Raw genomic sequence first — 25848 nt, forward strand, 5'->3', positions numbered from 1 at the left:
CGAAACAATGGCTCCAGATTAGTGTGACTTGATGAAATAACTACCCTATACCACCTTTCGAAATTTTAATACGTTTGGGAAGCAGTAATAGTGGGAAAACACATTCTGAAAAAATATTTGTATTAGTTGTGTGGGTCACACATTCTGACGGCCGTCAGAAATGGTGACCCTCTGTTTTAATGGCTCTATGATGACTCTAATTCCGAAAGAATGGCTCCAGATTAGTGTGAATTGATGAAATAACTACCCCAACCATCTTTCGAAGTTTTAATACATTTGGGAAGCAGTTAGGGTGGGAACACACATTCTTAAAAAAACGATATATTTTTTTGTGGGTCACACATTCTGACGGCCGTCAGAAATGGTGACCTATGTGGTAATGGCTCTATGATGACTCTACGTCCGAAAACATGGCTCCAGATTAGTGTGAATTGATGAAATAACTACCCCAACCATCTTTCGAAGTTTTAATACATTTGGGAAGCAGTTAGGGTGGGAACACACATTCTTAAAAAATCGATATATTTTTATGTTGGTCACACATTCTGACGGCTGTCAGAAATGGTGACCTATGTAGTAATGGCTCTATGATGACTCTAAATCCGAAAGAATGGCTAAAGATTAGTGTGAATTGATTAAATAACTACCCCAAAACATCTTTCGAAATGTCAAGACCTTTGGGAAGCAGTAATGGTGGGAAAAAACATTCTTAAAAAATATTTTGTTGTGGGTCACACATTCTGACGGCCGTCAGAAATGGTTACCTCTGTTTTAATGGCTCTATATTGACTCTAAAGCCGAAACAATGGCTCCAGATTAGTGTGACTTGATGAAATAACTACCCCATATCATCTTTCGAAATTGTAATACCTTTGGGAAGCAATAATAGTGGGAAAACATTGTTAAAAAATATTTGTATTGTGTGGGTCACACATTCTGACGGCCGTCAGAAATGGTGACCCTCTGTTTTAATGGCTCTATGAAGACTCTAAATCCGAAAGAATGGCTAAATATAAGTGTGAATTGATGAAATAACTACCACATACCATCTTTGGGAAGCAGTTAGGGTGGGAACACACATAATTAAGAAAACTAATTATATTCCGTGGGTCACAAATTCTGACGGCCGTCAGAAATAGTGACCTATGTGGAAATGGCTCTTTGATGACTAATTCCGAAAACATGGCTCCAGATTAGTGTGAATTGATGAAATAACTACCCCAACCATCTTTCGAAGTTTAAATACATTTGGGAAGCAGTTAGGGTGGGAACACACATTCTTAAAAAAACGATTTATTTTTTTGTGGGTCACACATTCTGACGGCCGTCAGAAATGGTGACCTATGTGGTAATGGCTCTATGATGACTCTACGTCCGAAAACATGGCTCCAGATTAGTTTGAATTGATGAAATAACTACCCCAAAACATCTTTCGAAATGTCAAGACCTTTGGGAAGCAGTAATGGTGGGAAAAAACATTCTTAAAAAATATTTTGTTGTGGGTCACACATTCTGACGGCCGTCAGAAATGGTGACCCTCTGTTTTAATGGCTCTATGATGACTATAAATCCGAAAAAAATGCTCCAGATTAGTGTGACTTGATGAAATCACTACCCCATATCATCTTTCGAAATTGTAATACCTTTGGGAAGCAGTAATAGTGGGAAAACATTGTTGAAAAATATTTGTATTGTGTGGGTCACACATTCTGACGGCCGTCAGAAATGGTGACCCTCTGTTTTAATGGCTCTAAGAAGACTCTAAATCCGAAAGAATGGCTAAAGATAAGTGTGAATTGATGAAATAACTACCACATACCATCTTTGGGAAGCAGTTAGGGTGGGAACATACATTCTTAAAAAAACGATATATTTTTTTGTGGGTCACACATTCTGACGGCCGTCAGAAATGGTTACCTCTGTTTTAATGGCTCTATATTGACTCTAAAGCCGAAACAATGGCTCCAGATTAGTGTGACTTGATGAAATAACTACCCCATACCATCTTTCGAAATTTTAATACATTTGGGAAGCAGTAATAGTGGGAAAACACATTCTTAAAAAATATTTGTATGAGTTGTGTGGGTCACACATTCTGACGGCCGTCAGAAATGGTTACCTCTGTTTTAATGGCTCTATATTGACTCTAAAGCCGAAACAATGGCTCCAGATTAGTGTGACTTGATGAAATAACTACCCCATATCACCTTTCGAAATGTTAATACCTTTGGGAAGCAGTAATAGTGGGAAAACACATTCTTAAAAAATATTTGTATTAGTTGTGTGGGTCACACATTCTGACGGCCGTCAGATATGGTGACCCTCTGTTTTAATGGCTCTATGATGACTCTAAATCCGAAAGAATGGCTAAAGATAAGTGTGACTTGATGAAATAACTACCACATACCATCTTTGGGAAGCAGTTAGGGTGGGAACACACATTCTTAAAAAAACGATATATTTTTTTGTGGGTCACACATTCTGACGGCCGTCAGAAATGGTTACCTCTGTTTTAATGGCTCTATATTGACTCTAAAGCCGAAACAATGGCTCCAGATTAGTGTGACTTGATGAAATAACTACCCTATACCACCTTTCGAAATTTTAATACGTTTGGGAAGCAGTAATAGTGGGAAAAAACATTCATAAAAAATATTTGTATTAGTTGTGTGGGTCACACATTCTGACGGCCGTCAGAAATGGTGACCCTCTGTTTTAATGGCTCTATGAAGACTCTAAATCCGAAAGAATGGCTAAAGATAAGTGTGAATTGATTAAATAACTACCACATACCATCTTTGGGAAGCAGTTAGGGTGGGAACACACATAATTAAGAAAACTAATTATATTCCGTGGGTCACACATTCTGACGGCCGTCAGAAATAGTGACCTATGTGGAAATGGCTCTTTGATGACTAATTCCGAAAACATGGCTCCAGATTAGTGTGAATTGATGAAATAACTACCCCAACCATCTTTCGAAGTTTAAATACATTTGGGAAGCAGTTAGGGTGGGAACACACATTCTTAAAAAAACGATATATTTTTTTGTGGGTCACACATTCTGACGGCCGTCAGAAATGGTGACCTAAGTGGTAATGGCTCTATGATGACTCTAAATCCGAAAGAATGGCTAAAGATTAGTGTGAATTGATTAAATAACTACCCCAAAACATCTTTCGAAATGTCAAGACCTTTGGGAAGCAGTAATGGTGGGAAAAAACATTCTTAGAAAATATTTTGTTGTGGGTCACACATTCTGACGGCCGTCAGAAATGGTGACCCTCTGTTTTAATGGCTCTATGAAGACTCTAAATCCGAAAGAATGGCTAAAGATAAGTGTGAATTGATAAAATAACTACCACAAACCATCTTTGGGAAGCAGTTAGGGTGGGAACACATATTCTTAAAAAAACGATATATTTGTTTGTGGGTCACACATTCTGACGGCCGTCAGAAATAGTGACCTATGTGGAAATGGCTCTATGATGACTCTAAATCCCGAAAAAAATGCTCCAGATTAGTGTGAATTGATAAAATAACTACCACATACCATCTTTGGGAAGTAGTTAGGGTGGGAACACACATTCTTAAAAAAACGATATATTTTTTTGTGGGTCACACATTCTGACGGCCGTCAGAAATGGTTACCTCTGTTTTAATGGCTCTATATTGACTCTAAAGCCGAAACAATGGCTCCAGATTAGTGTGACTTGATGAAATAACTACCCCATATCACCTTTCGAAATGTTAATACCTTTGGGAAGCAGTAATAGTGGGAAAACACATTCTTAAAAAATATTTGTATTAGTTGTGTGGGTCACACATTCTGACGGCCGTCAAATATGGTGACCCTCTGTTTTAATGGCTCTATGAAGACTCTAAATCCGAAAGAATGGCTAAAGATAAGTGTGACTTGATGAAATAACTACCACATACCATCTTTGGGAAGCAGTTAGGGTGGGAACACACATTTTTTTAAAAACGATATATTTTTTTTGTGGGTCACACATTCTGACGGCCGTCAGAAATGGTTACCTCTGTTTTAATGGCTCTATATTGACTCTAAAGCCGAAACAATGGCTCCAGATTAGTGTGACTTGATGAAATAACTACCCTATACCACCTTTCGAAATTTTAATACGTTTGGGAAGCAGTAATAGTGGGAAAACACATTCTGAAAAAATATTTGTATTAGTTGTGTGGGTCACACATTCTGACGGCCGTCAGAAATGGTGACCCTCTGTTTTAATGGCTCTATGATGACTCTAAATCCGAAAGAATGGCTCCAGATTAGTGTGAATTGATGAAATAACTACCCCAACCATCTTTCGAAGTTTAAATACATTTGGGAAGCAGTTAGGGTGGGAACACACATTCTTAAAAAAACGATATATTTTTTTGTGGGTCACACATTCTGACGGCCGTCAGAAATGGTGACCTATGTGGTAATGGCTCTATGATGACTCTACGTCCGAAAACATGGCTCCAGATTAGTTTGAATTGATGAAATAACTACCCCAACCATCTTTCGAAGTTTTAATACATTTGGGAAGCAGTTAGGGTTGGAACACACATTCTTAAAAAATCTATATATTTTTATAAATGGTGACCTAAGTGGTAATGGCTCTATGATGACTTTAAATCCGAAAGAATGGCTAAAGATTAGTGTGAATTGATTAAATAACTACCCCAAAACATCTTTCGAAATGTCAAGACCTTTGGGAAGCAGTAATGGTGGGAAAAAACATTCTTAGAAAATATTTTGTTGTGGGTCACACATTCTGACAGCCGTCAGAAATGGTGACCCTCTGTTTTAATGGCTCTATGATGACTATAAATCCGAAAAAAATGCTCCAGATTAGTGCGACTTGATGAAATAACTACCCCATATCATCTTTCGAAATTGTAATACCTTTGGGAAGCAGTAATAGTGGGAAAACATTGTTAAAAAATATTTGTATTGTGTGGGTCACACATTCTGACGGCCGTCAGAAATGGTGACCCTCTGTTTTAATGGCTCTATGAAGACTCTAAATCCGAAAGAATGGCTAAAGATAAGTGTGAATTGATAAAATAACTACCACATACCATCTTTGGGAAGCAGTTAGGGTGGGAACACATATTCTTAAAAAAACGATATATTTGTTTGTGGGTCACACATTCTGACGGCCGTCAGAAATAGTGACCTATGTGGAAATGGCTCTATGATGACTCTAAATCCCGAAAAAAATGCTCCAGATTAGTGTGAATTGATAAAATAACTACCACATACCATCTTTGGGAAGTAGTTAGGGTGGGAACACACATTCTTAAAAAAACGATATATTTTTTTGTGGGTCACACATTCTGACGGCCGTCAGAAATGGTTACCTCTGTTTTAATGGCTCTATATTGACTCTAAAGCCGAAACAATGGCTCCAGATTAGTGTGACTTGATGAAATAACTACCCCATATCACCTTTCGAAATGTTAATACCTTTGGGAAGCAGTAATAGTGGGAAAACACATTCTTAAAAAATATTTTTATTAGTTGTGTGGGTCACACATTCTGACGGCCGTCAGATATGGTGACCCTCTTTTTTAATGGCTCTATGAAGACTCTAAATCCGAAAGAATGGCTAAAGATAAGTGTGACTTGATGAAATAACTACCACATACCATCTTTGGGAAGCAGTTAGGGTGGGAACACACATTTTTTAAAAAACGATATATTTTTTTTGTGGGTCACACATTCTGACGGCCGTCAGAAATGGTTACCTCTGTTTTAATGGCTCTATATTGACTCTAAAGCCGAAACAATGGCTCCAGATTAGTGTGACTTGATGAAATAACTACCCTATACCACCTTTCGAAATTTTAATACGTTTTGGAAGCAGTAATAGTGGGAAAACACATTCTGAAAAAATATTTGTATTAGTTGTGTGGGTCACACATTCTGACGGCCGTCAGAAATGGTGACCCTCTATTTTAATGGCTCTATGATGACTCTAATTCCGAAAGAATGGCTCCAGATTAGTGTGAATTGATGAAATAACTACCCCAACCATCTTTCGAAGTTTTAATACATTTGGGAAGCAGTTAGGGTGGGAACACACATTCTTAAAAAAACGATATATTTGTTTGTGGGTCACACATTCTGACGGCCGTCAGAAATAGTGACCTATGTGGAAATGGCTCTATGATGACTCTAAATCCCGAAAAAAATGCTCCAGATTAGTGTGAATTGATAAAATAACTACCACATACCATCTTTGGGAAGCAGTTAGGGTGGGAACACATATTCTTAAAAAAACGATATATTTGTTTGTGGGTCACACATTCTGACGGCCGTCAGAAATAGTGACCTATGTGGAAATGGCTCTATGATGACTCTAAATCCCGAAAAAAATGCTCCAGATTAGTGTGAATTGATAAAATAACTACCACATACCATCTTTGGGAAGTAGTTAGGGTGGGAACACACATTCTTAAAAAAACGATATATTTTTTTGTGGGTCACACATTCTGACGGCCGTCAGAAATGGTTACCTCTGTTTTAATGGCTCTATATTGACTCTAAAGCCGAAACAATGGCTCCAGATTAGTGTGACTTGATGAAATAACTACCCCATATCACCTTTCGAAATGTTAATACCTTTGGGAAGCAGTAATAGTGGGAAAACACATTCTTAAAAAATATTTTTATTAGTTGTGTGGGTCACACATTCTGACGGCCGTCAGATATGGTGACCCTCTGTTTTAATGGCTCTATGAAGACTCTAAATCCGAAAGAATGGCTAAAGATAAGTGTGACTTGATGAAATAACTACCACATACCATCTTTGGGAAGCAGTTAGGGTGGGAACACACATTTTTTAAAAAACGATATATTTTTTTTGTGGGTCACACATTCTGACGGCCGTCAGAAATGGTTACCTCTGTTTTAATGGCTCTATATTGACTCTAAAGCCGAAACAATGGCTCCAGATTAGTGTGACTTGATGAAATAACTACCCTATACCACCTTTCGAAATTTTAATACGTTTTGGAAGCAGTAATAGTGGGAAAACACATTCTGAAAAAATATTTGTATTAGTTGTGTGGGTCACACATTCTGACGGCCGTCAGAAATGGTGACCCTCTATTTTAATGGCTCTATGATGACTCTAATTCCGAAAGAATGGCTCCAGATTAGTGTGAATTGATGAAATAACTACCCCAACCATCTTTCGAAGTTTTAATACATTTGGGAAGCAGTTAGGGTGGGAACACACATTCTTAAAAAAACGATATATTTGTTTGTGGGTCACACATTCTGACGGCCGTCAGAAATAGTGACCTATGTGGAAATGGCTCTATGATGACTCTAAATCCCGAAAAAAATGCTCCAGATTAGTGTGAATTGATAAAATAACTACCACATACCATCTTTGGGAAGCAGTTAGGGTGGGAACACATATTCTTAAAAAAACGATATATTTGTTTGTGGGTCACACATTCTGACGGCCGTCAGAAATAGTGACCTATGTGGAAATGGCTCTATGATGACTCTAAATCCCGAAAAAAATGCTCCAGATTAGTGTGAATTGATAAAATAACTACCACATACCATCTTTGGGAAGTAGTTAGGGTGGGAACACACATTCTTAAAAAAACGATATATTTTTTTGTGGGTCACACATTCTGACGGCCGTCAGAAATGGTTACCTCTGTTTTAATGGCTCTATATTGACTCTAAAGCCGAAACAATGGCTCCAGATTAGTGTGACTTGATGAAATAACTACCCCATATCATCTTTCGAAATTGTAATACCTTTGGGAAGCAATAATAGTGGGAAAACATTGTTAAAAAATATTTGTATTGTGTGGGTCACACATTCTGACGGCCGTCAGAAATGGTTACCTCTGTTTTAATGGCTCTATATGGACTCTAAAGCCGAAACAATGGCTCCAGATCAGTGTGACTTGATGAAATAACTACCCCATACCATCTTTCAAAATTTTAATACATTTGGGAAGCAGTAATAGTGGGAAAACACATTCTTAAAAAATATTTGTATTAGTTGTGTGGGTCACACATTCTGACGGCCGTCAGAAATGGTTACCTCTGTTTTAATGGCTCTATATTGACTCTAAAGCCAAAACAATGGCTCCAGATTAGTGTGACTTGATGAAATAACTACCCCATACCACCTTTCGAAATTTTAATACCTTTAGGAAGCAGTAATAGTGGGAAAACACATTCTTAAAAAATATTTGTATTAGTTGTGTGGGTCACACATTCTGACGGCCGTCAGATATGGTGACCCTCTGTTTTAATGGCTCTATGATGACTCTAAATCCGAAAGAATGGCTAAAGATAAGTGTGACTTGATGAAATAACTACCACATACCATCTTTGGGAAGCAGTTAGGGTGGGAACACACATTCTTAAAAAAACGATATATTTTTTTGTGGGTCACACATTCTGACGGCCGTCAGAAATGGTTACCTCTGTTTTAATGGCTCTATATTGACTCTAAATCCGAAAGAATGGCTAAAGATTAGTGTGAATTGATTAAATAACTACCCCAAAACATCTTTCGAAATGTCAAGACCTTTGGGAAGCAGTAATGGTGGGAAAAAACATTCTTAGAAAATATTTTGTTGTGGGTCACACATTCTGACGGCCGTCAGAAATAGTGACCTATGTGGAAATGGCTCTATGATGACTCTAAATCCCGAAAAAAATGCTCCAGATTAGTGTGAATTGATAAAATAACTACCACATACCATCTTTGGGAAGCAGTTAGGGTGGGAACACATATTCTTAAAAAAACGATATATTTGTTTGTGGGTCACACATTCTGACGGCCGTCAGAAATAGTGACCTATGTGGAAATGGCTCTATGATGACTCTAAATCCCGAAAAAAATGCTCCAGATTAGTGTGAATTGATAAAATAACTACCACATACCATCTTTGGGAAGTAGTTAGGGTGGGAACACACATTCTTAAAAAAACGATATATTTTTTTGTGGGTCACACATTCTGACGGCCGTCAGAAATGGTTACCTCTGTTTTAATGGCTCTATATTGACTCTAAAGCCGAAACAATGGCTCCAGATTAGTGTGACTTGATGAAATAACTACCCTATACCACCTTTCGAAATTTTAATACGTTTGGGAAGCAGTAATAGTGGGAAAAAACATTCATAAAAAATATTTGTATTAGTTGTGTGGGTCACACATTCTGACGGCCGTCAGAAATGGTGACCCTCTGTTTTAATGGCTCTATGAAGACTCTAAATCCGAAAGAATGGCTAAAGATAAGTGTGAATTGATTAAATAACTACCACATACCATCTTTGGGAAGCAGTTAGGGTGGGAACACACATAATTAAGAAAACTAATTATATTCCGTGGGTCACACATTCTGACGGCCGTCAGAAATAGTGACCTATGTGGAAATGGCTCTTTGATGACTAATTCCGAAAACATGGCTCCAGATTAGTGTGAATTGATGAAATAACTACCCCAACCATCTTTCGAAGTTTAAATACATTTGGGAAGCAGTTAGGGTGGGAACACACATTCTTAAAAAAACGATATATTTTTTTGTGGGTCACACATTCTGACGGCCGTCAGAAATGGTGACCTAAGTGGTAATGGCTCTATGATGACTCTAAATCCGAAAGAATGGCTAAAGATTAGTGTGAATTGATTAAATAACTACCCCAAAACATCTTTCGAAATGTCAAGACCTTTGGGAAGCAGTAATGGTGGGAAAAAACATTCTTAGAAAATATTTTGTTGTGGGTCACACATTCTGACGGCCGTCAGAAATGGTGACCCTCTGTTTTAATGGCTCTATGATGACTATAAATCCGAAAAAAATGCTCCAGATTAGTGCGACTTGATGAAATAACTACCCCATATCATCTTTCGAAATTGTAATACCTTTGGGAAGCAGTAATAGTGGGAAAACATTGTTAAAAAATATTTGTATTGTGTGGGTCACACATTCTGACGGCCGTCAGAAATGGTGACCCTCTGATTTAATGGCTCTATGAAGACTCTAAATCCGAAAGAATGGCTAAAGATAAGTGTGAATTGATAAAATAACTACCACAAACCATCTTTTGGCAGCAGTTAGGGTGGGAACACATATTCTTAAAAAAACGATATATTTGTTTGTGGGTCACACATTCTGACGGCCGTCAGAAATAGTGACCTATGTGGAAATGGCTCTATGATGACTCTAAATCCCGAAAAAAATGCTCCAGATTAGTGTGAATTGATAAAATAACTACCACATACCATCTTTGGGAAGTAGTTAGGGTGGGAACACACATTCTTAAAAAAACGATATATTTTTTTGTGGGTCACACATTCTGACGGCCGTCAGAAATGGTTACCTCTGTTTTAATGGCTCTATATTGACTCTAAAGCCGAAACAATGGCTCCAGATTAGTGTGACTTGATGAAATAACTACCCTATACCACCTTTCGACATTTTAATACGTTTGGGAAGCAGTAATAGTGGGAAAACACATTCTGAAAAAATATTTGTATTAGTTGTGTGGGTCACACATTCTGACGGCCGTCAGAAATGGTGACCCTCTGTTTTAATGGCTCTATGATGACTCTAAATCCGAAAGAATGGCTCCAGATTAGTGTGAATTGATGAAATAACTACCCCAACCATCTTTCGAAGTTTTAATACATTTGGGAAGCAGTTAGGGTGGGAACACACATTCTTAAAAAAACGATATATTTTTTTGTGGGTCACACATTCTGACGGCCGTCAGAAATGGTTACCTCTGTTTTAATGGCTCTATATTGACTCTAAAGCCGAAACAATGGCTCCAGATTAGTGTGACTTGATGAAATAACTACCCCATACCATCTTTCGAAATTGTAATACCTTTGGGAAGCAGTAATAGTGGGAAAACATTGTTAAAAAATATTTGTATTGTGTGGGTCACACATTCTGACGGCCGTCAGAAATGGTGACCCTCTGTTTTAATGGCTCTATGAAGACTCTAAATCCGAAAGAATGGCTAAAGATAAGTGTGAATTGATAAAATAACTACCACATACCATCTTTGGGAAGCAGTTAGGGTGGGAACACATATTCTTAAAAAAACGATATATTTGTTTGAGGGTCACACATTCTGATGGCCGTCAGAAATAGTGACCTATGTGGAAATGGCTCTATGATGACTCTAAATCCCGAAAAAAATGCTCCAGATTAGTGTGAATTGATAAAATAACTACCACATACCATCTTTGGGAAGTAGTTAGGGTGGGAACACACATTCTTAAAAAAACGATATATTTTTTTGTGGGTCACACATTCTGACGGCCGTCAGAAATGGTTACCTCTGTTTTAATGGCTCTATATTGACTCTAAAGCCGAAACAATGGCTCCAGATTAGTGTGACTTGATGAAATAACTACCCCATATCACCTTTCGAAATGTTAATACCTTTGGGAAGCAGTAATAGTGGGAAAACACATTCTTAAAAAATATTTGTATTAGTTGTGTGGGTCACACATTCTGACGGCCGTCAGATATGGTGACCCTCTGTTTTAATGGCTCTATGAAGACTCTAAATCCGAAAGAATGGCTAAAGATAAGTGTGACTTGATGAAATAACTACCACATACCATCTTTGGGAAGCAGTTAGGGTGGGAACACACATAATTAAGAAAACTAATTATATTCCGTGGGTCACAAATTCTGACGGCCGTCAGAAATAGTGACCTATGTGGAAATGGCTCTTTGATGACTAATTCCGAAAACATGGCTCCAGATTAGTGTGAATTGATGAAATAACTACCCCAACCATCTTTCGAAGTTTAAATACATTTGGGAAGCAGTTAGGGTGGGAACACACATTCTTAAAAAAACGATTTATTTTTTTGTGGGTCACACATTCTGACGGCCGTCAGAAATGGTGACCTATGTGGTAATGGCTCTATGATGACTCTACGTCCGAAAACACGGCTCCAGATTAGTTTGAATTGATGAAATAACTACCCCAAAACATCTTTCGAAATGTCAAGACCTTTGGGAAGCAGTAATGGTGGGAAAAAACATTCTTAAAAAATATTTTGTTGTGGGTCACACATTCTGACGGCCGTCAGAAATGGTGACCCTCTGTTTTAATGGCTCTATGATGACTATAAATCCGAAAAAAATGCTCCAGATTAGTGTGACTTGATGAAATCACTACCCCATATCATCTTTCGAAATTGTAATACCTTTGGGAAGCAGTAATAGTGGGAAAACATTGTTGAAAAATATTTGTATTGTGTGGGTCACACATTCTGACGGCCGTCAGAAATGGTGACCCTCTGTTTTAATGGCTCTAAGAAGACTCTAAATCCGAAAGAATGGCTAAAGATAAGTGTGAATTGATGAAATAACTACCACATACCATCTTTGGGAAGCAGTTAGGGTGGGAACATACATTCTTAAAAAAACGATATATTTTTTTGTGGGTCACACATTCTGACGGCCGTCAGAAATGGTTACCTCTGTTTTAATGGCTCTATATTGACTCTAAAGCCGAAACAATGGCTCCAGATTAGTGTGACTTGATGAAATAACTACCCCATACCATCTTTCGAAATTTTAATACATTTGGGAAGCAGTAATAGTGGGAAAACACATTCTTAAAAAATATTTGTATTAGTTGTGTGGGTCACACATTCTGACGGCCGTCAGAAATGGTTACCTCTGTTTTAATGGCTCTATATTGACTCTAAAGCCGAAACAATGGCTCCAGATTAGTGTGACTTGATGAAATAACTACCCCATACCACCTTTCGAAATTTTAATACCTTTAGGAAGCAGTAATAGTGGGAAAACACATTCTTAAAAAATATTTGTATTAGTTGTGTGGGTCACACATTCTGACGGCCGTCAGATATGGTGACCCTCTGTTTTAATGGCTCTATGATGACTATAAATCCGAAAAAAATGCTCCAGATTAGTGCGACTTGATGAAATAACTACCCCATATCATCTTTCGAAATTGTAATACCTTTGGGAAGCAGTAATAGTGGGAAAACATTGTTAAAAAATATTTGTATTGTGTGGGTCACACATTCTGACGGCCGTCAGAAATGGTGACCCTCTGTTTTAATGGCTCTATGAAGACTCTAAATCCGAAAGAATGGCTAAAGATAAGTGTGAATTGATAAAATAACTACCACATACCATCTTTGGGAAGCAGTTAGGGTGGGAACACATATTCTTAAAAAAACGATATATTTGTTTGTGGGTCACACATTCTGACGGCCGTCAGAAATAGTGACCTATGTGGAAATGGCTCTATGATGACTCTAAATCCCGAAAAAAATGCTCCAGATTAGTGTGAATTGATAAAATAACTACCACATACCATCTTTGGGAAGTAGTTAGGGTGGGAACACACATTCTTAAAAAAACGATATATTTTGTTGTGGGTCACACATTCTGACAGCCGTCAGAAATGGTGACCCTCTGTTTTAATGGCTCTATGATGACTATAAATCCGAAACAATGGCTCCAGATTAGTGTGACTTGATGAAATAACTACCCCATATCACCTTTCGAAATGTTAATACCTTTGGGAAGCAGTAATAGTGGGAAAACACATTCTTAAAAAATATTTGTATTAGTTGTGTGGGTCACACATTCTGACGGCCGTCAGATATGGTGACCCTCTGTTTTAATGGCTCTATGAAGACTCTAAATCCGAAAGAATGGCTAAAGATAAGTGTGACTTGATGAAATAACTACCACATACCATCTTTGGGAAGCAGTTAGGGTGGGAACACACATTTTTTTTAAAACGATATTTTTTTTTTGTGGGTCACACATTCTGACGGCCGTCAGAAATGGTTACCTCTGTTTTAATGGCTCTATATTGACTCTAAAGCCGAAACAATGGCTCCAGATTAGTGTGACTTGATGAAATAACTACCCTATACCACCTTTCGAAATTTTAATACGTTTGGGAAGCAGTAATAGTGGGAAAACACATTCTGAAAAAATATTTGTATTAGTTGTGTGGGTCACACATTCTGACGGCCGTCAGAAATGGTGACCCTCTGTTTTAATGGCTCTATGATGACTCTAATTCCGAAAGAATGGCTCCAGATTAGTGTGAATTGATGAAATAACTACCCCAACCATCTTTCGAAGTTTTAATACATTTGGGAAGCAGTTAGGGTGGGAACACACATTCTTAAAAAAACGATATATTTTTTTGTGGGTCACACATTCTGACGGCCGTCAGAAATGGTGACCTATGTGGTAATGGCTCTATGATGACTCTACGTCCGAAAACATGGCTCCAGATTAGTGTGAATTGATGAAATAACTACCCCAACCATCTTTCGAAGTTTTAATACATTTGGGAAGCAGTTAGGGTGGGAACACACATTCTTAAAAAATCTATATATTTTTATGTTGGTCACACATTCTGACGGCTGTCAGAAATGGTGACCTATGTGGTAATGGCTCTATGATGACTCTAAATCCGAAAGAATGGCTAAAGATTAGTGTGAATTGATTAAATAACTACCCCAAAACATCTTTCGAAATGTCAAGACCTTTGGGAAGCAGTAATGGTGGGAAAAAACATTCTTAAAAAATATTTTGTTGTGGGTCACACATTCTGACGGCCGTCAGAAATGGTTACCTCTGTTTTAATGGCTCTATATTGACTCTAAAGCCGAAACAATGGCTCCAGATTAGTGTGACTTGATGAAATAACTACCCCATATCATCTTTCGAAATTGTAATACCTTTGGGAAGCAGTAATAGTGGGAAAACATTGTTAAAAAATATTTGTATTGTGTGGGTCACACATTCTGACGGCCGTCAGAAATGGTGACCCTCTGTTTTAATGGCTCTATAATGACTCTAAATCCCGAAAAAAATGCTCCAGATTAGTGTGAATTGATAAAATAACTACCACATACCATCTTTGGGAAGCAGTTAGGGTGGGAACACACATTCCTAAAAAAACGATATATTTTTTTGTGGGTCACACATTCTGACGGCCGTCAGAAATGGTTACCTCTGTTTTAAAGGCTCTATATTGACTCTAAAGCCGAAACAATGGCTCCAGATTAGTGTGACTTGATGAAATAACTACCCCATACCATCTTTCGAAATTTTAATACGTTTGGGAAGCAGAAATAATGGGAAAACACATTCTTAAAAAATATTTGTATTAGTTGTGTGTGTCACACATTCTGACGGCCGTCAGAAATGGTGACCCTCTGTTTTAATGGCTCTAAGAAGACTCTAAATCCGAAAGAATGGCTAAAGATAAGTGTGAATTGATGAAATAACTACCACATACCATCTTTGGGAAGCAGTTAGGGTGGGAACATACATTCTTAAAAAAACGATATATTTTTTTGTGGGTCACACATTCTGACGGCCGTCAGAAATTGTTACCTCTGTTTTAATGGCTCTATATTGACTCTAAAGCCGAAACAATGGCTCCAGATTAGTGTGACTTGATGAAATAACTACCCCATACCATCTTTCGAAATTTTAATACATTTGGGAAGCAGTAATAGTGGGAAAACACATTCTTAAAAAATATTTGTATTAGTTGTGTGGGTCACACATTCTGACGGCCGTCAGAAATGGTTACCTCTGTTTTAATGGCTCTATATTGACTCTAAAGCCGAAACAATGGCTCCAGATTAGTGTGACTTGATGAAATAACTACCCCATACCACCTTTCGAAATTTTAATACCTTTAGGAAGCAGTAATAGTGGGAAAACACATTCTTAAAAAATATTTGTATTAGTTGTGTGGGTCACACATTCTGACGGCCGTCAGAAATGGTGACCCTCTGTTTTAATGGCTCTATGAAGACTCTAATTCCGAAAGAATGGCTCCAGATTAGTGTGAATTGATGAAATAACTACCCCAACCATCTTTCGAAGTTTTAATACATTTGGGAAGCAGTTAGGGTGGGAACACACATTCTTAAAAAAATGATATATTTTTTTGTGGGTCACACATTCTGACGGCCGTCAGAAATGGTGACCTATGTGGTAATGGCTCTATGATGACTCTACGTCCGAAAACATGGCTCCAGATTAGTGTGAATTGATGAAATAACTACCCCAACCATCTTTCGAAGTTTTAATACCTTTGGGAAGCAGTTAGGGTGGGAACACACATTCTTAAAAAATCTATATATTTTTATGTTGGTCACACATTCTGACGGCTGTCAGAAATGGTGACCTATGTGGTAATGGCTCTATGATGACTCTAAATCCGAAAGAATGGCTAAAGATTAGTGTGAATTGATTAAATAACTACCACAAAACATCTTTCGAAATGTCAAGACCTTTGGGAAGCAGTAATGGTGGGAAAAAACATTCTTAAAAAATATTTTGTTGTGGGTCACACATTCTGACGGCCGTCAGAAATGGTTACCTCTGTTTTAATGGCTCTATATTGACTCTAAAGCCGAAACAATGGCTCCAGATTAGTGTGACTTGATGAAATAACTACCCCATATCATCTTTCGAAATTGTAATACCTTTGGGAAGCAGTAATAGTGGGAAAACATTGTTAACAAATATTTGTATTGTGTGGGTCACACATTCTGACGGCCGTCAGAAATGGTGACCCTCTGTTTTAATGGCTCTATGAAGACTCTAAATCCGAAAGAATGGCTAAAGATAAGTGTGAATTGATAAAATAACTACCACATACCATCTTTGGGAAGCATTTAGGGTGGGAACACACATAATTAAGACTGGTTCTTCTCTGTAGACATATTTCTGGCAGGTTATAACATAGTTAATGGCATCCTCATCACTACAGTGCTATTTAGTTATACAAACCAAAAGGTTAACCAATACAATTTTTATTTGACTGTTGCTTGAGCCACCGTATGAAACACAGATGTCTACCTGCAATGTTTTGGGGCTTCTAGTTATTCTTGTTATTATCAGTGACCTATATGCACTTTGTAAAGCTCTCTCTCTCTCTCTTGGAAGTCGCTTTGGTTAAAAGCGTCTGCTAAATGAATACATGTAAATGTCTCATATGCCTATTTTTCAAGCGTTCGGTTGAACAGTGTTTTTAACAACAGACAGGCATCGATGCATTCCTGCCTAAAGAGCATAGGCCCAGACAGCCAGAAACAGTGCTTGTGTGACCATGGGAAGTCAACGGCACTTCAGTTCCATTGCGCACCATTTGGGGGTGGTGTTGAATATACAGAATTGCAGTAGAAAACAGTGTGATTACGTTTTTGACATCGGGACGTGGGTGGATCAGTTAAAGATGGCGTCCCTTCTGCAGCCAGACAGGGTCCTTTACCTCGTTCGTGGAGAAAAAAAGATTCGATCTCCGTTGTCTCAACTGTATTTCTGCCGTTATTGCAGTGAATTGCGTTCCCTGGAATGTGTGTCTCACGAGGTAAGCAGAATTAGTCCCAGACATTATACATCCTTTGTAACTAGCTGGATAGCATCTTTTAGAAGCCACCTAGTGTTAGCTAGCCAACTTTAGCAATGGAATCAAGCTAGCCAAAGCTAGCTTTAGCTGTCTGAATTGCTGATACTGGGGGGGGGTGGGGATCTGTCAACAAGCGCAGGCATGCCTTCTTGCCACACACAGTCGTATTCAACAAACCTGAATCTGTCATATTCGCGACTTTACTTCCATCCAAAATCCGTGTATCTGATAGCCGTGACGGTTTGGCTAGTGCTTAACTAGCTTTTCCATCTGATGTGAAAACGCACGTAAATATCGAACATTATTTGCTCTAAATGTGGTCAGTATTCTATTCCCCGAGCCTCAATTAAGGCCTTATTTGATAATATTCGTACATTTACGTCAGAAATCTCGCCAACGTCAGCCGATGCATTCAATTGGCATCAAGACTTAGCCAGCTAACGCTACTTGCTAAGATCTTACCACCACACCCAGTCAGTAACTTGTACTTGTTGTTATCCAGGGGCCAGATCTCTCACGCTTGCAAGCCATGTCTAAACACGGGCAACACTTATTCAATATCAATTCATTGCCGGATAACTTACCATCTCTATTGCTTAGGTCGACTCCCATTACTGTCCAAGCTGCCTGGAGAATATGCCTTCGGCAGAGGCAAAGCTGAAAAAGAACAGGTGATATTAACATGCATGAACTTGGACCTCATACCAGCTGGACCGGATCTTCCAAGGATGACACTTACTGCACTATATTAAACTAGGCCTTGGAACCACTTCTGTTATAACTGTGCCCTGCCAGGTGTGCCAACTGCTTCGACTGCCCATGTTGCATGCACACCCTGTCCACTCGAGCCACCAACATCCCTGCCCCTCTGCCCGATGACCCCACAAAGACGGCCATGAAGAAGGCTTATTACCTGGCCTGTGGCTTCTGTCGCTGGACCTCCAGGGATGTGGGCATGGCTGACAAGTCTGTGGGTGAGTACATGTTCATTCCTCTGACATCCAGCGAACATGTGTTTAATGCTCATGTGATTCCATGCGATTGGAAGCAATGGCCCAATACTGTTGTGTGACTGATCTTTCTTGCTCTCTGCGTTACAGCCAGCGGTGGTTGGCAGGAGCCAGAGAACACTCACTCTCAGCGGGTACGTCCCCCTACAGGGGCCTGTCTTCTCGGCGGATCACAAGTTTGCCTCTGTTCTAACGCTTCTGTTAGCACCATGACACCTTTTTATCTTACATGGTAACGACACTGCATAAGTATACCGGTCAACTGTTGGGTCGACCCCATTTTCGGATGGATCACATGTTTCTACAGATCAATAAGCTGATAGAGTATTACCAGCAGCTGGCCCAACGAGAGAAGCTGGAGAGAGACAGGAAGAAGCTGGCGAGAAGACGACCGTTCATGCCTCTGGCCTTCTCGGTATACACTGCACTCCTCTGTCTCCCACACTCACTGCAACCATTAGGACATTTTCCTCTATTATGGGAATATTCTGTTTGTTTGTCGTGCCACATTGTCCACTTTTACTAGTTCAGGACAATTAGTTCCTTTCTCTTGGAATTTAGGAGTTATGTGTGCTGTGCTCGTTGTTCTCAAAGCCGTCTGCAAATGGAAAAGTCCCTAAAGAGCGCCTTTTCGTTCAAATCTTGGTTTCTCTTTGACGCTTGGTACCCGTAAGGGTGGCTGATTCTGAAGTTGGCTGAACACCTCTTTAATAACCTTGGTCTAGTCAAACAGAAACAGTAGCAATAGGGATTGGAATGCATGTACATCCCTTTACGGTGCCGGTGAGGAGTGTGTTGGTTTCAGAGGCGGGGTCGGTGGAGAGCGAAAGGCGTTCCTGTTCAGCTGCCTTCAACAGAGCCCGCATCCTGCTCCGACTCCCCTCTGCTGCTAGCGCATGTCACTGGTGTCCACTCTAATGTTTTGCTTAATTGCTTTGGGTTCACCTGACTCTTGTCTTCTCTCTTTTCCTTTGCTTATGCACGCTGATATTTTGGTTTGAACCCCCTGCTTCTCCCCCCCCCCCCCCCCCCCCCCCAGCAACACACTATTCATGTGGTGGTGAGTTGTATTTTTCACAACTTTGGTAGACAAACACTGTGTTATAGAAGTCTGTCTCCCTCTTTCTAACTAGGACTTTCTTTATCTCTCTCGCTCTCTCTCTCGCTGTCTCTTTTTCCTCTGCCTTACACTCATTAGTGCACTGTATCTAATCTGTAACTCAGTGACCTCCCAGATCACATGAATGTATCCCAAGATAAATGAGATTAATTCACAATGGGACCCTTTGTGCTGCCTAGCAAGGAAAAAGACCCATTGTTTGGCAATATGGCACACATTAAGTGCAGTTAATACCTGTTTGGCCTTGAAACTTATATTAAACATTTGTCTAGAGGGATGTATCTCTCCCTTGACACAGCATAAAGGTTCACATTTGTATTCCCCTTATAGACTGATTCTTGTATTTCCTGATATATTTTTCAGTTCAGTTTTTGAGAATATTTTCATCCAGTTGAATGTTTGTCTCTCAGTAATTCAATATACGTTTTGCCATACTTAATTACCTGCAAAGACAAAACGTGACCATGAAAGTGTTGAAATCAGACATTGCACTCTGATCTGTGAGTCTGTCAAATGACCTTCTGTGCTTTGCTGTCTTAAAGGAGAAGTACGGCCTTGGTACCCGGCTGCAGAGGCAGAGGCCTGGAGCTCCCATCTCCAGTCTGGCCGGCCTCTCGTAAGTGCAATAGCCCCACCCCCCCCCCCCCCCCTAACTTAACAATTTAGTCAGGGACACCATACATTTCATGTTGCTAACCTTCATCATGCTACTACAGTAAAGCTGGAAAAAAATAAATTAAATCGAATGAACTTGGATTGAAGTGGGATATAAAATGCTCATTGGCTGTCTGTGTGTCCCCAGCCTGAAGGAGGGTGAGGACCAGAAGGAGATCACCATCGAGCCGGCCCAGGCCCTGGAGGAGGTCGAGCCCCTACCTGAGGACTGTTACACCAGACCCATCAACCTACCTGAAGGTACCACGCTCTCCCCTCCTGACCCTCACTCCCTCCTCCAAACGCTCTGTCCTAACCCTCCAGCATAACACTCCCTCCAATCATTGACTCCTTCAAGCACTGACTTACTCCTTACCCCCCCCCCTCCAGTAACCACCCTCCGCCAGCGGCTGCTCCAGCCAGACTTCCAGCCAGCGGGGGCCTCCCAGCTGCACCCCAAACACAAGCACCTCCTCATCAAGCGCTCGCTGCGCTGCAGGGTCAGTACCCCACACCTTGTTAACCCCAGGGGGAGGGTCAAACCACTCTCGGCATGTCTCGGCAACGTTTTCCTCATGACTGTTGCTTTGTCGTCCCGTAGAAATGTGAGCACAATTTGAGCAAGCCAGAGTTTAACCCCACCTCAATCAAGTTCAAGATCCAGTTAGTGGCTGTGTAAGTACTGTGCATGAAAGCACTCCCTGTGCTGTGTGACTGCACTCTGCTGGACAGGTGCTGGACAGGTGGTGGTTATCACCTGTCAGTACACCTGCTGTGGTGATTCACACTCTCCCCCCCCCTCCCCCTCCTGCAGGAGTTACATCCCTGAAGTGAGGATAATGTCCATTCCAAACCTGCGCTACATGAAGGTAAGCGCTCTTAAGGTGATTTGAATCTTTTTGTAAGTCTACCTCAGTGTTTGAATCCCATTGTGTGTGTTTGCGTGTGTGTGTGCACAGGAGAGCCAGGTGCTGCTGACCCTGACCAACCCAGTAGAGAACATCACCCACGTCACTCTGGTGGGGTGTGAGGAAGGGGACCAAGATGACATCAACACCACCGCCAAGGTAACCTAGCAACCCCTCGCAGCCCTGCGTCCTCCGTCCTATAGTTGCGGTGCATCGCAAAGCTTTGGGGAGTTGGATGTGGTGTTGAGGCTCCGCTGTGCTTGTAGGTGTGTGTGCCCACCAAGGAGCTGCTGCTAGCAGGGAAGGATGCTGCTGCAGAGTACGATGAGCTGGCTGAGCCCCAGGACTTCCAGGATGACCCCGAGTAAGACACACACACACACACACACACAGCTCTGAGCGTCGGTCTGACAAGTTTTGACACTCCGTGACATAACTGTGTTCCCTGCCAATGCCCTTGGCTCTCCCCTAAACTCACACACACGCGCCCACGCACTGCCTCCTGTGCCCAGTCAGACCACACGCGCGTCTGCGATTGGTGCGCGCTGAAAAGCCGCGCCAGTCGGGTGCTCCGCGACCTCTGACCCCCGTCTCGTCCTCGTTCCTCAGCGTGGTGGCCTTCAGGAAGTCCAACAAGATCGGCTTCTTCATCAAGGTGGTCCCTCAGCGGGAGGCCGACGCCGACGTCACCGTCTCCTTCAAGATCCGCCACGACTTCCGCAACCTGGCGGCCCCCGTCAGGCCCAGTGAAGAGGGGGGCGAGGCCCCCACCGAGGCCATCTGGCTCACACACCACGTGGAGCTAAGTCTGGGCCCGCTGGTTCCCTGAGAGGACACGCACGCACGCTGACACACACACGCACACACACACACGTGGTTCATCAGAAAACCTTACTGTACACGCGGAGTATCTCTGTTGATCGCTCTTATTGGGGAAACATACACTACAGGCGCCAAACGCACACATACGCAGACATACATGGGACACGCTTCATATCTTTCTCTTGCGGTCTATGATACACACCCTTGCACTTCAGTCGGCCTCAGAACTCCTCTGCTTCGCTTAGACCCTCATGCTCGGCATCGTCATCAGACTAACGAGAGTATTTATCCGCATGCTACAGCTATCTCTAGACTCACACGCTGCAGGTATATAGCCCAGTCAGTTTGGTTGCCTATTGTAATACTGTTATACACTCAAGGTTGGCCTTCTGGTCCACATGGGGATGTTTAGTTTAGTTTGTTATTTTGCTGTCGTCTTCAGGTGTTTTATTGAGTGGCGTGTAAAGGAGCTGTGTATGTACATGATGAAGTTTGTGCAGCACTTTGATGTATAATGATATTCGGCCATTAGTTTGAACTCACACGACCATGTCAAGTCCATGTTAAATGTCTCATCAGCCTATTTAAAATGTTGATCAGCCTCCAAGTCGCTGTCTCCATTTTGGTTTTCAAAGGATCAACTCTGGAACACACTCCTTGGTTTGTAGTAGGACAGAGCCTCACCATGTGGCTAACCTGTACTGGCTAATAAAATGATGTGATCAAAATCACCAGACCTTTGACTTCTCCTTTGACATTGACCTTAAATGTCCTCAGACTTCTTCCATGCCGATGCCCAGAGCTGCACCTGTGGTGTATTACACATGTGGGCCACAAGACGTTTCTGTTCATCTGAGTGCATGTGAAGGCGAACCACTAGGTGGCAGTATGTTATCACAAAGTGTTGTGTAGTTGTGCACCGTGTACTGGTGGGAGGGCAGTGTTGAGCTGTTTTCTAAAATGGGAGAACGATTATGTGAATCTGAAAAGACGGCGACACAAAATATGCTTGAAAAATGTATCTAGGGTCCACAGTATTGACTTCACTGTATTGGCGTTGTCAATTGATGTGTTTGATTACCTGTGTTTGATTGGTTGTTATTTAAGTGAGTAAATGAACATACCATATGATGTTGTACAATTATGTATAACTAGGATTCAGGGTCATTACCAAACACAATGAGAAATTACATTATACATTACAAGTAAGTTAACTTCCAGACCTGCCAACAACGCAGCATGCTATAAATAGTGACCTAATGACTGCTTTTTCCCTCCCATCTGGAAGTGAAATGGTCTGTAAACCAATTTCAGGGGCCAGAAAACTAAGCTTAAATGTGGGTGGCGGTCCGGTCCAGCTCGGTCTGGTTCCTCTCTGAGCCCAGGTTCACTACTCTGCAGACGTGAGAGCGAACCCACAGTGCTCAGCTCCCAGAGGTGGTTCACTCCAGAACCACGGTGACGTCACACTAAGGTAGACCCAGACACACCAGAGGTTGTGGATGGAACAGAAAAGAGAATAGAATTAAATGGTGTAATACTGGTCTGTGAGTCTAAGCAGACAGATGGAAGACATACTGTCGGCCTGATTAAATTAAATGTAATACTGTAAAATGAAAGCTGTACTCTATCTGAGCAGCAATACTGTAGCCTGCGGTGCATAATACACCATAACTGGCCTCAGTAATGCTGTAGGCTGCTGTATAAACACTCACATGGGCAGGGTAATAAAGTTGGCGTTTTCTTTTATCTCAAGCAGATAGAAGCAGCTCAGAGACATAGGCCTGTGTGAACCTCATAAATCACCTCTGGATGAGGTCAGCCTGAACACATGCAGGGGAGAGGGAGCCCCTGCCGGAGACCAGACACACACACACACACACACACTACCTTCAGACCAGAGACCAGACACACACACTACCTTCAGACCAGAGACCAGACACACACACACACACACACACTACCTTCAGACCAGAGACCAGACACACACACACACACACACACTACCTTCAGACCAGAGACCAGACACACACACACCCTTCAGAGCAGAGACCAGACACACACACACACCAACCATGTGAGCATTGACAAGGTTTTACTGATACTTATTTGTGCTGTGACAAATGTACAACAGCTTCTGCTTGAGCCTTAATCATTGACCTGTGAAGGCTCCGACGGTTTCAAGAGCATATTCAGGAAAACCAACACTTTGCTGGGATAGTTTGTTTCCTTTATAAACAGAATACCAAAGTAGACTTTTCTCAGTGCCTTGTGAACACTGTAAACATACGAGTTTGAAAAGCTGAATCATTTACAGGGACAGTAATCGGTTTCAATGCAATTCATTGCAGCAGCTGTAAGTATCAAGTGTTGAAACAATTACTCACTGGAAAGAACCTGATAGTACAAGAGGTCAATAACCATTGGCCAGCGATGACATCACAGCCCTGGTGTTCATCAACTGATCGATATGTGGGTGGGGGTTTGTGTGCTTCTCCCATGATAGATGGCCTTTAGCCTACTGTACCCATCTACCTACACCACAGATGCCTGGAATACATGTTAGGAAACAACGATTCACAGTTTGACTGAGTGAAATTCCACACATTTTCTTTTTGTCAGATCACAGGGGTGTACAAATGATTTGACCATGATGTATTCACTCCCAACTCCTGGGTCCTCTTCCTTCTCCTCCCTCTTTCTCTGTCTCCCTCCTCTCCCCATCTCTGTTCCTCTGAAAGCACCCATATTTATATTTCTAAAGACGGCTCAGTCAGCCATGACCAGATGAAACATTCCTCCCTGAATCACAAGTTTGACTGCACCCGGGACCTTTCCACAACGACGTCATACCCCACACCGCCGGTACCTCATCCTCCGACTATGCACAACAAAGTCAACCGAAAGAGAAAAAAAAGGAAAAAGAGAAAAAGCAAGCCCCGACGGAGGCTGTAAATCCAGCCGAACGAACGCAACAAAAAAAAAAAACAAGAGTCTGTGCCCAGTGGATGAGAAGTATCACATCTCCTCTCACAAATCAGCTACTGGCGCTGACGTGGGGGTAGGGAGAATGGTTTCCACATTACCTCCTTCAGCTCTGACAGGAGAGCCTGCAGATAGCTCACATCTAGTCCTTGAAGGAGTGTGGATGCATTTGTATACTGTGATGGCCTACATGTGTAATACATCACAGGTGCAGCTCTGGGCATCGGCATGTGCTTCTCCGCCTCCCCTCAGGTGGAAGGGCTGACTGATTAATCACCTCGCTCTTGTGCTGCTCACCGGACCATCATCTTGGTTAATTCGAGGTAATTGATGGTGTCTGCTCTGATGAACAGCCTGGCTCCTCTCTGGAGTCTCTGGACCCAAACAAGCCAAACCTGTGAAACCCTAGCTTGCTAGCTGCTGAATAAATCTTAATCTCACTTCCTTGGCTCTTTTTCTCTCTCTCTCTTTCTCTCTCTTTCTCTCTTTCTCTCCCCCTCTCCCTCTCCCTCTCTCTCTCTCTCTCTCTCTCTCTGTCTCTCTCTCTCTGTCTCTCTCTGTCTCTCTCTCTCTGTCTCTCTCTCTCGGTCTCTCGCTCTCACTCTCTCTCTCTCTCTCTCTCTCTCTCTCTCTCTCTCTCTCTGTCTCTCTCTTTCTCTCAAACTCTTGGAATGTTGACTTTGGAGGCCGGAGTGAAAAGGAACACTCTGAGAAAGCGACTGACCCACTCCTCCCTGACAGGCCGTGCTCAGCCCCTGCAACCCCCCCCCCCAGTCTGCCCTGCTCAACACGAGCCCACACTGAAAACCCCCCGCTCCGTGTTTTCATTTGATATTTGTTCAATCGCTCGCAGGGTGGATTACGTGTGCGAGGGCGCAACTGTGTCAGCA

At 41.4% G+C, this 25848-nt stretch overlaps 2 protein-coding genes across 3 annotated transcripts in view; one reads left to right on the plus strand and one right to left on the minus strand.

Annotated features, from left to right (window-relative positions):
• The window catches only part of gpx3 (glutathione peroxidase 3), a 36658-nt gene extending 18549 nt beyond the window's left edge, over nucleotides 1-18109 (minus strand). The window contains exon 1 of the mRNA XM_084695371.1: nucleotides 18044-18109. Within this exon, the coding sequence (XP_084551497.1) occupies nucleotides 18044-18046 (3 nt within the window). The 5' untranslated portion in view covers nucleotides 18047-18109. The remainder of the gene's footprint in view (nucleotides 1-18043) is intronic.
• dctn4 (dynactin 4) lies at nucleotides 17102-22704 on the plus strand. Of its 2 annotated transcripts, XM_084695365.1 has the most exons (14): nucleotides 17102-17420; nucleotides 18060-18130; nucleotides 18255-18433; nucleotides 18560-18603; nucleotides 18777-18884; nucleotides 19509-19529; nucleotides 20132-20205; nucleotides 20392-20504; nucleotides 20634-20743; nucleotides 20845-20918; nucleotides 21058-21112; nucleotides 21203-21310; nucleotides 21418-21515; nucleotides 21761-22704. In XM_084695365.1, exons 1-14 carry the CDS (start codon nucleotides 17160-17162, stop codon nucleotides 21978-21980), a joined length of 1536 nt encoding a protein of 511 aa, XP_084551491.1. In that variant the 5' UTR covers nucleotides 17102-17159; the 3' UTR covers nucleotides 21981-22704. The 2 variants fall into 2 exon arrangements, with proteins under 2 accessions (XP_084551491.1, XP_084551492.1); XM_084695366.1 differs by lacking the exon at nucleotides 19509-19529 and having other exon boundaries at nucleotides 17103-17420.
• Nucleotides 22705-25848: the final 3144 nt, after the last annotated feature.

The sequence above is a fragment of the Hypomesus nipponensis genome, chromosome 1 (genome assembly GCF_054491055.1).
Source record: "Hypomesus nipponensis isolate SF chromosome 1, ASM5449105v1, whole genome shotgun sequence".
Classification (NCBI taxonomy): domain Eukaryota; kingdom Metazoa; phylum Chordata; class Actinopteri; order Osmeriformes; family Osmeridae; genus Hypomesus; species Hypomesus nipponensis.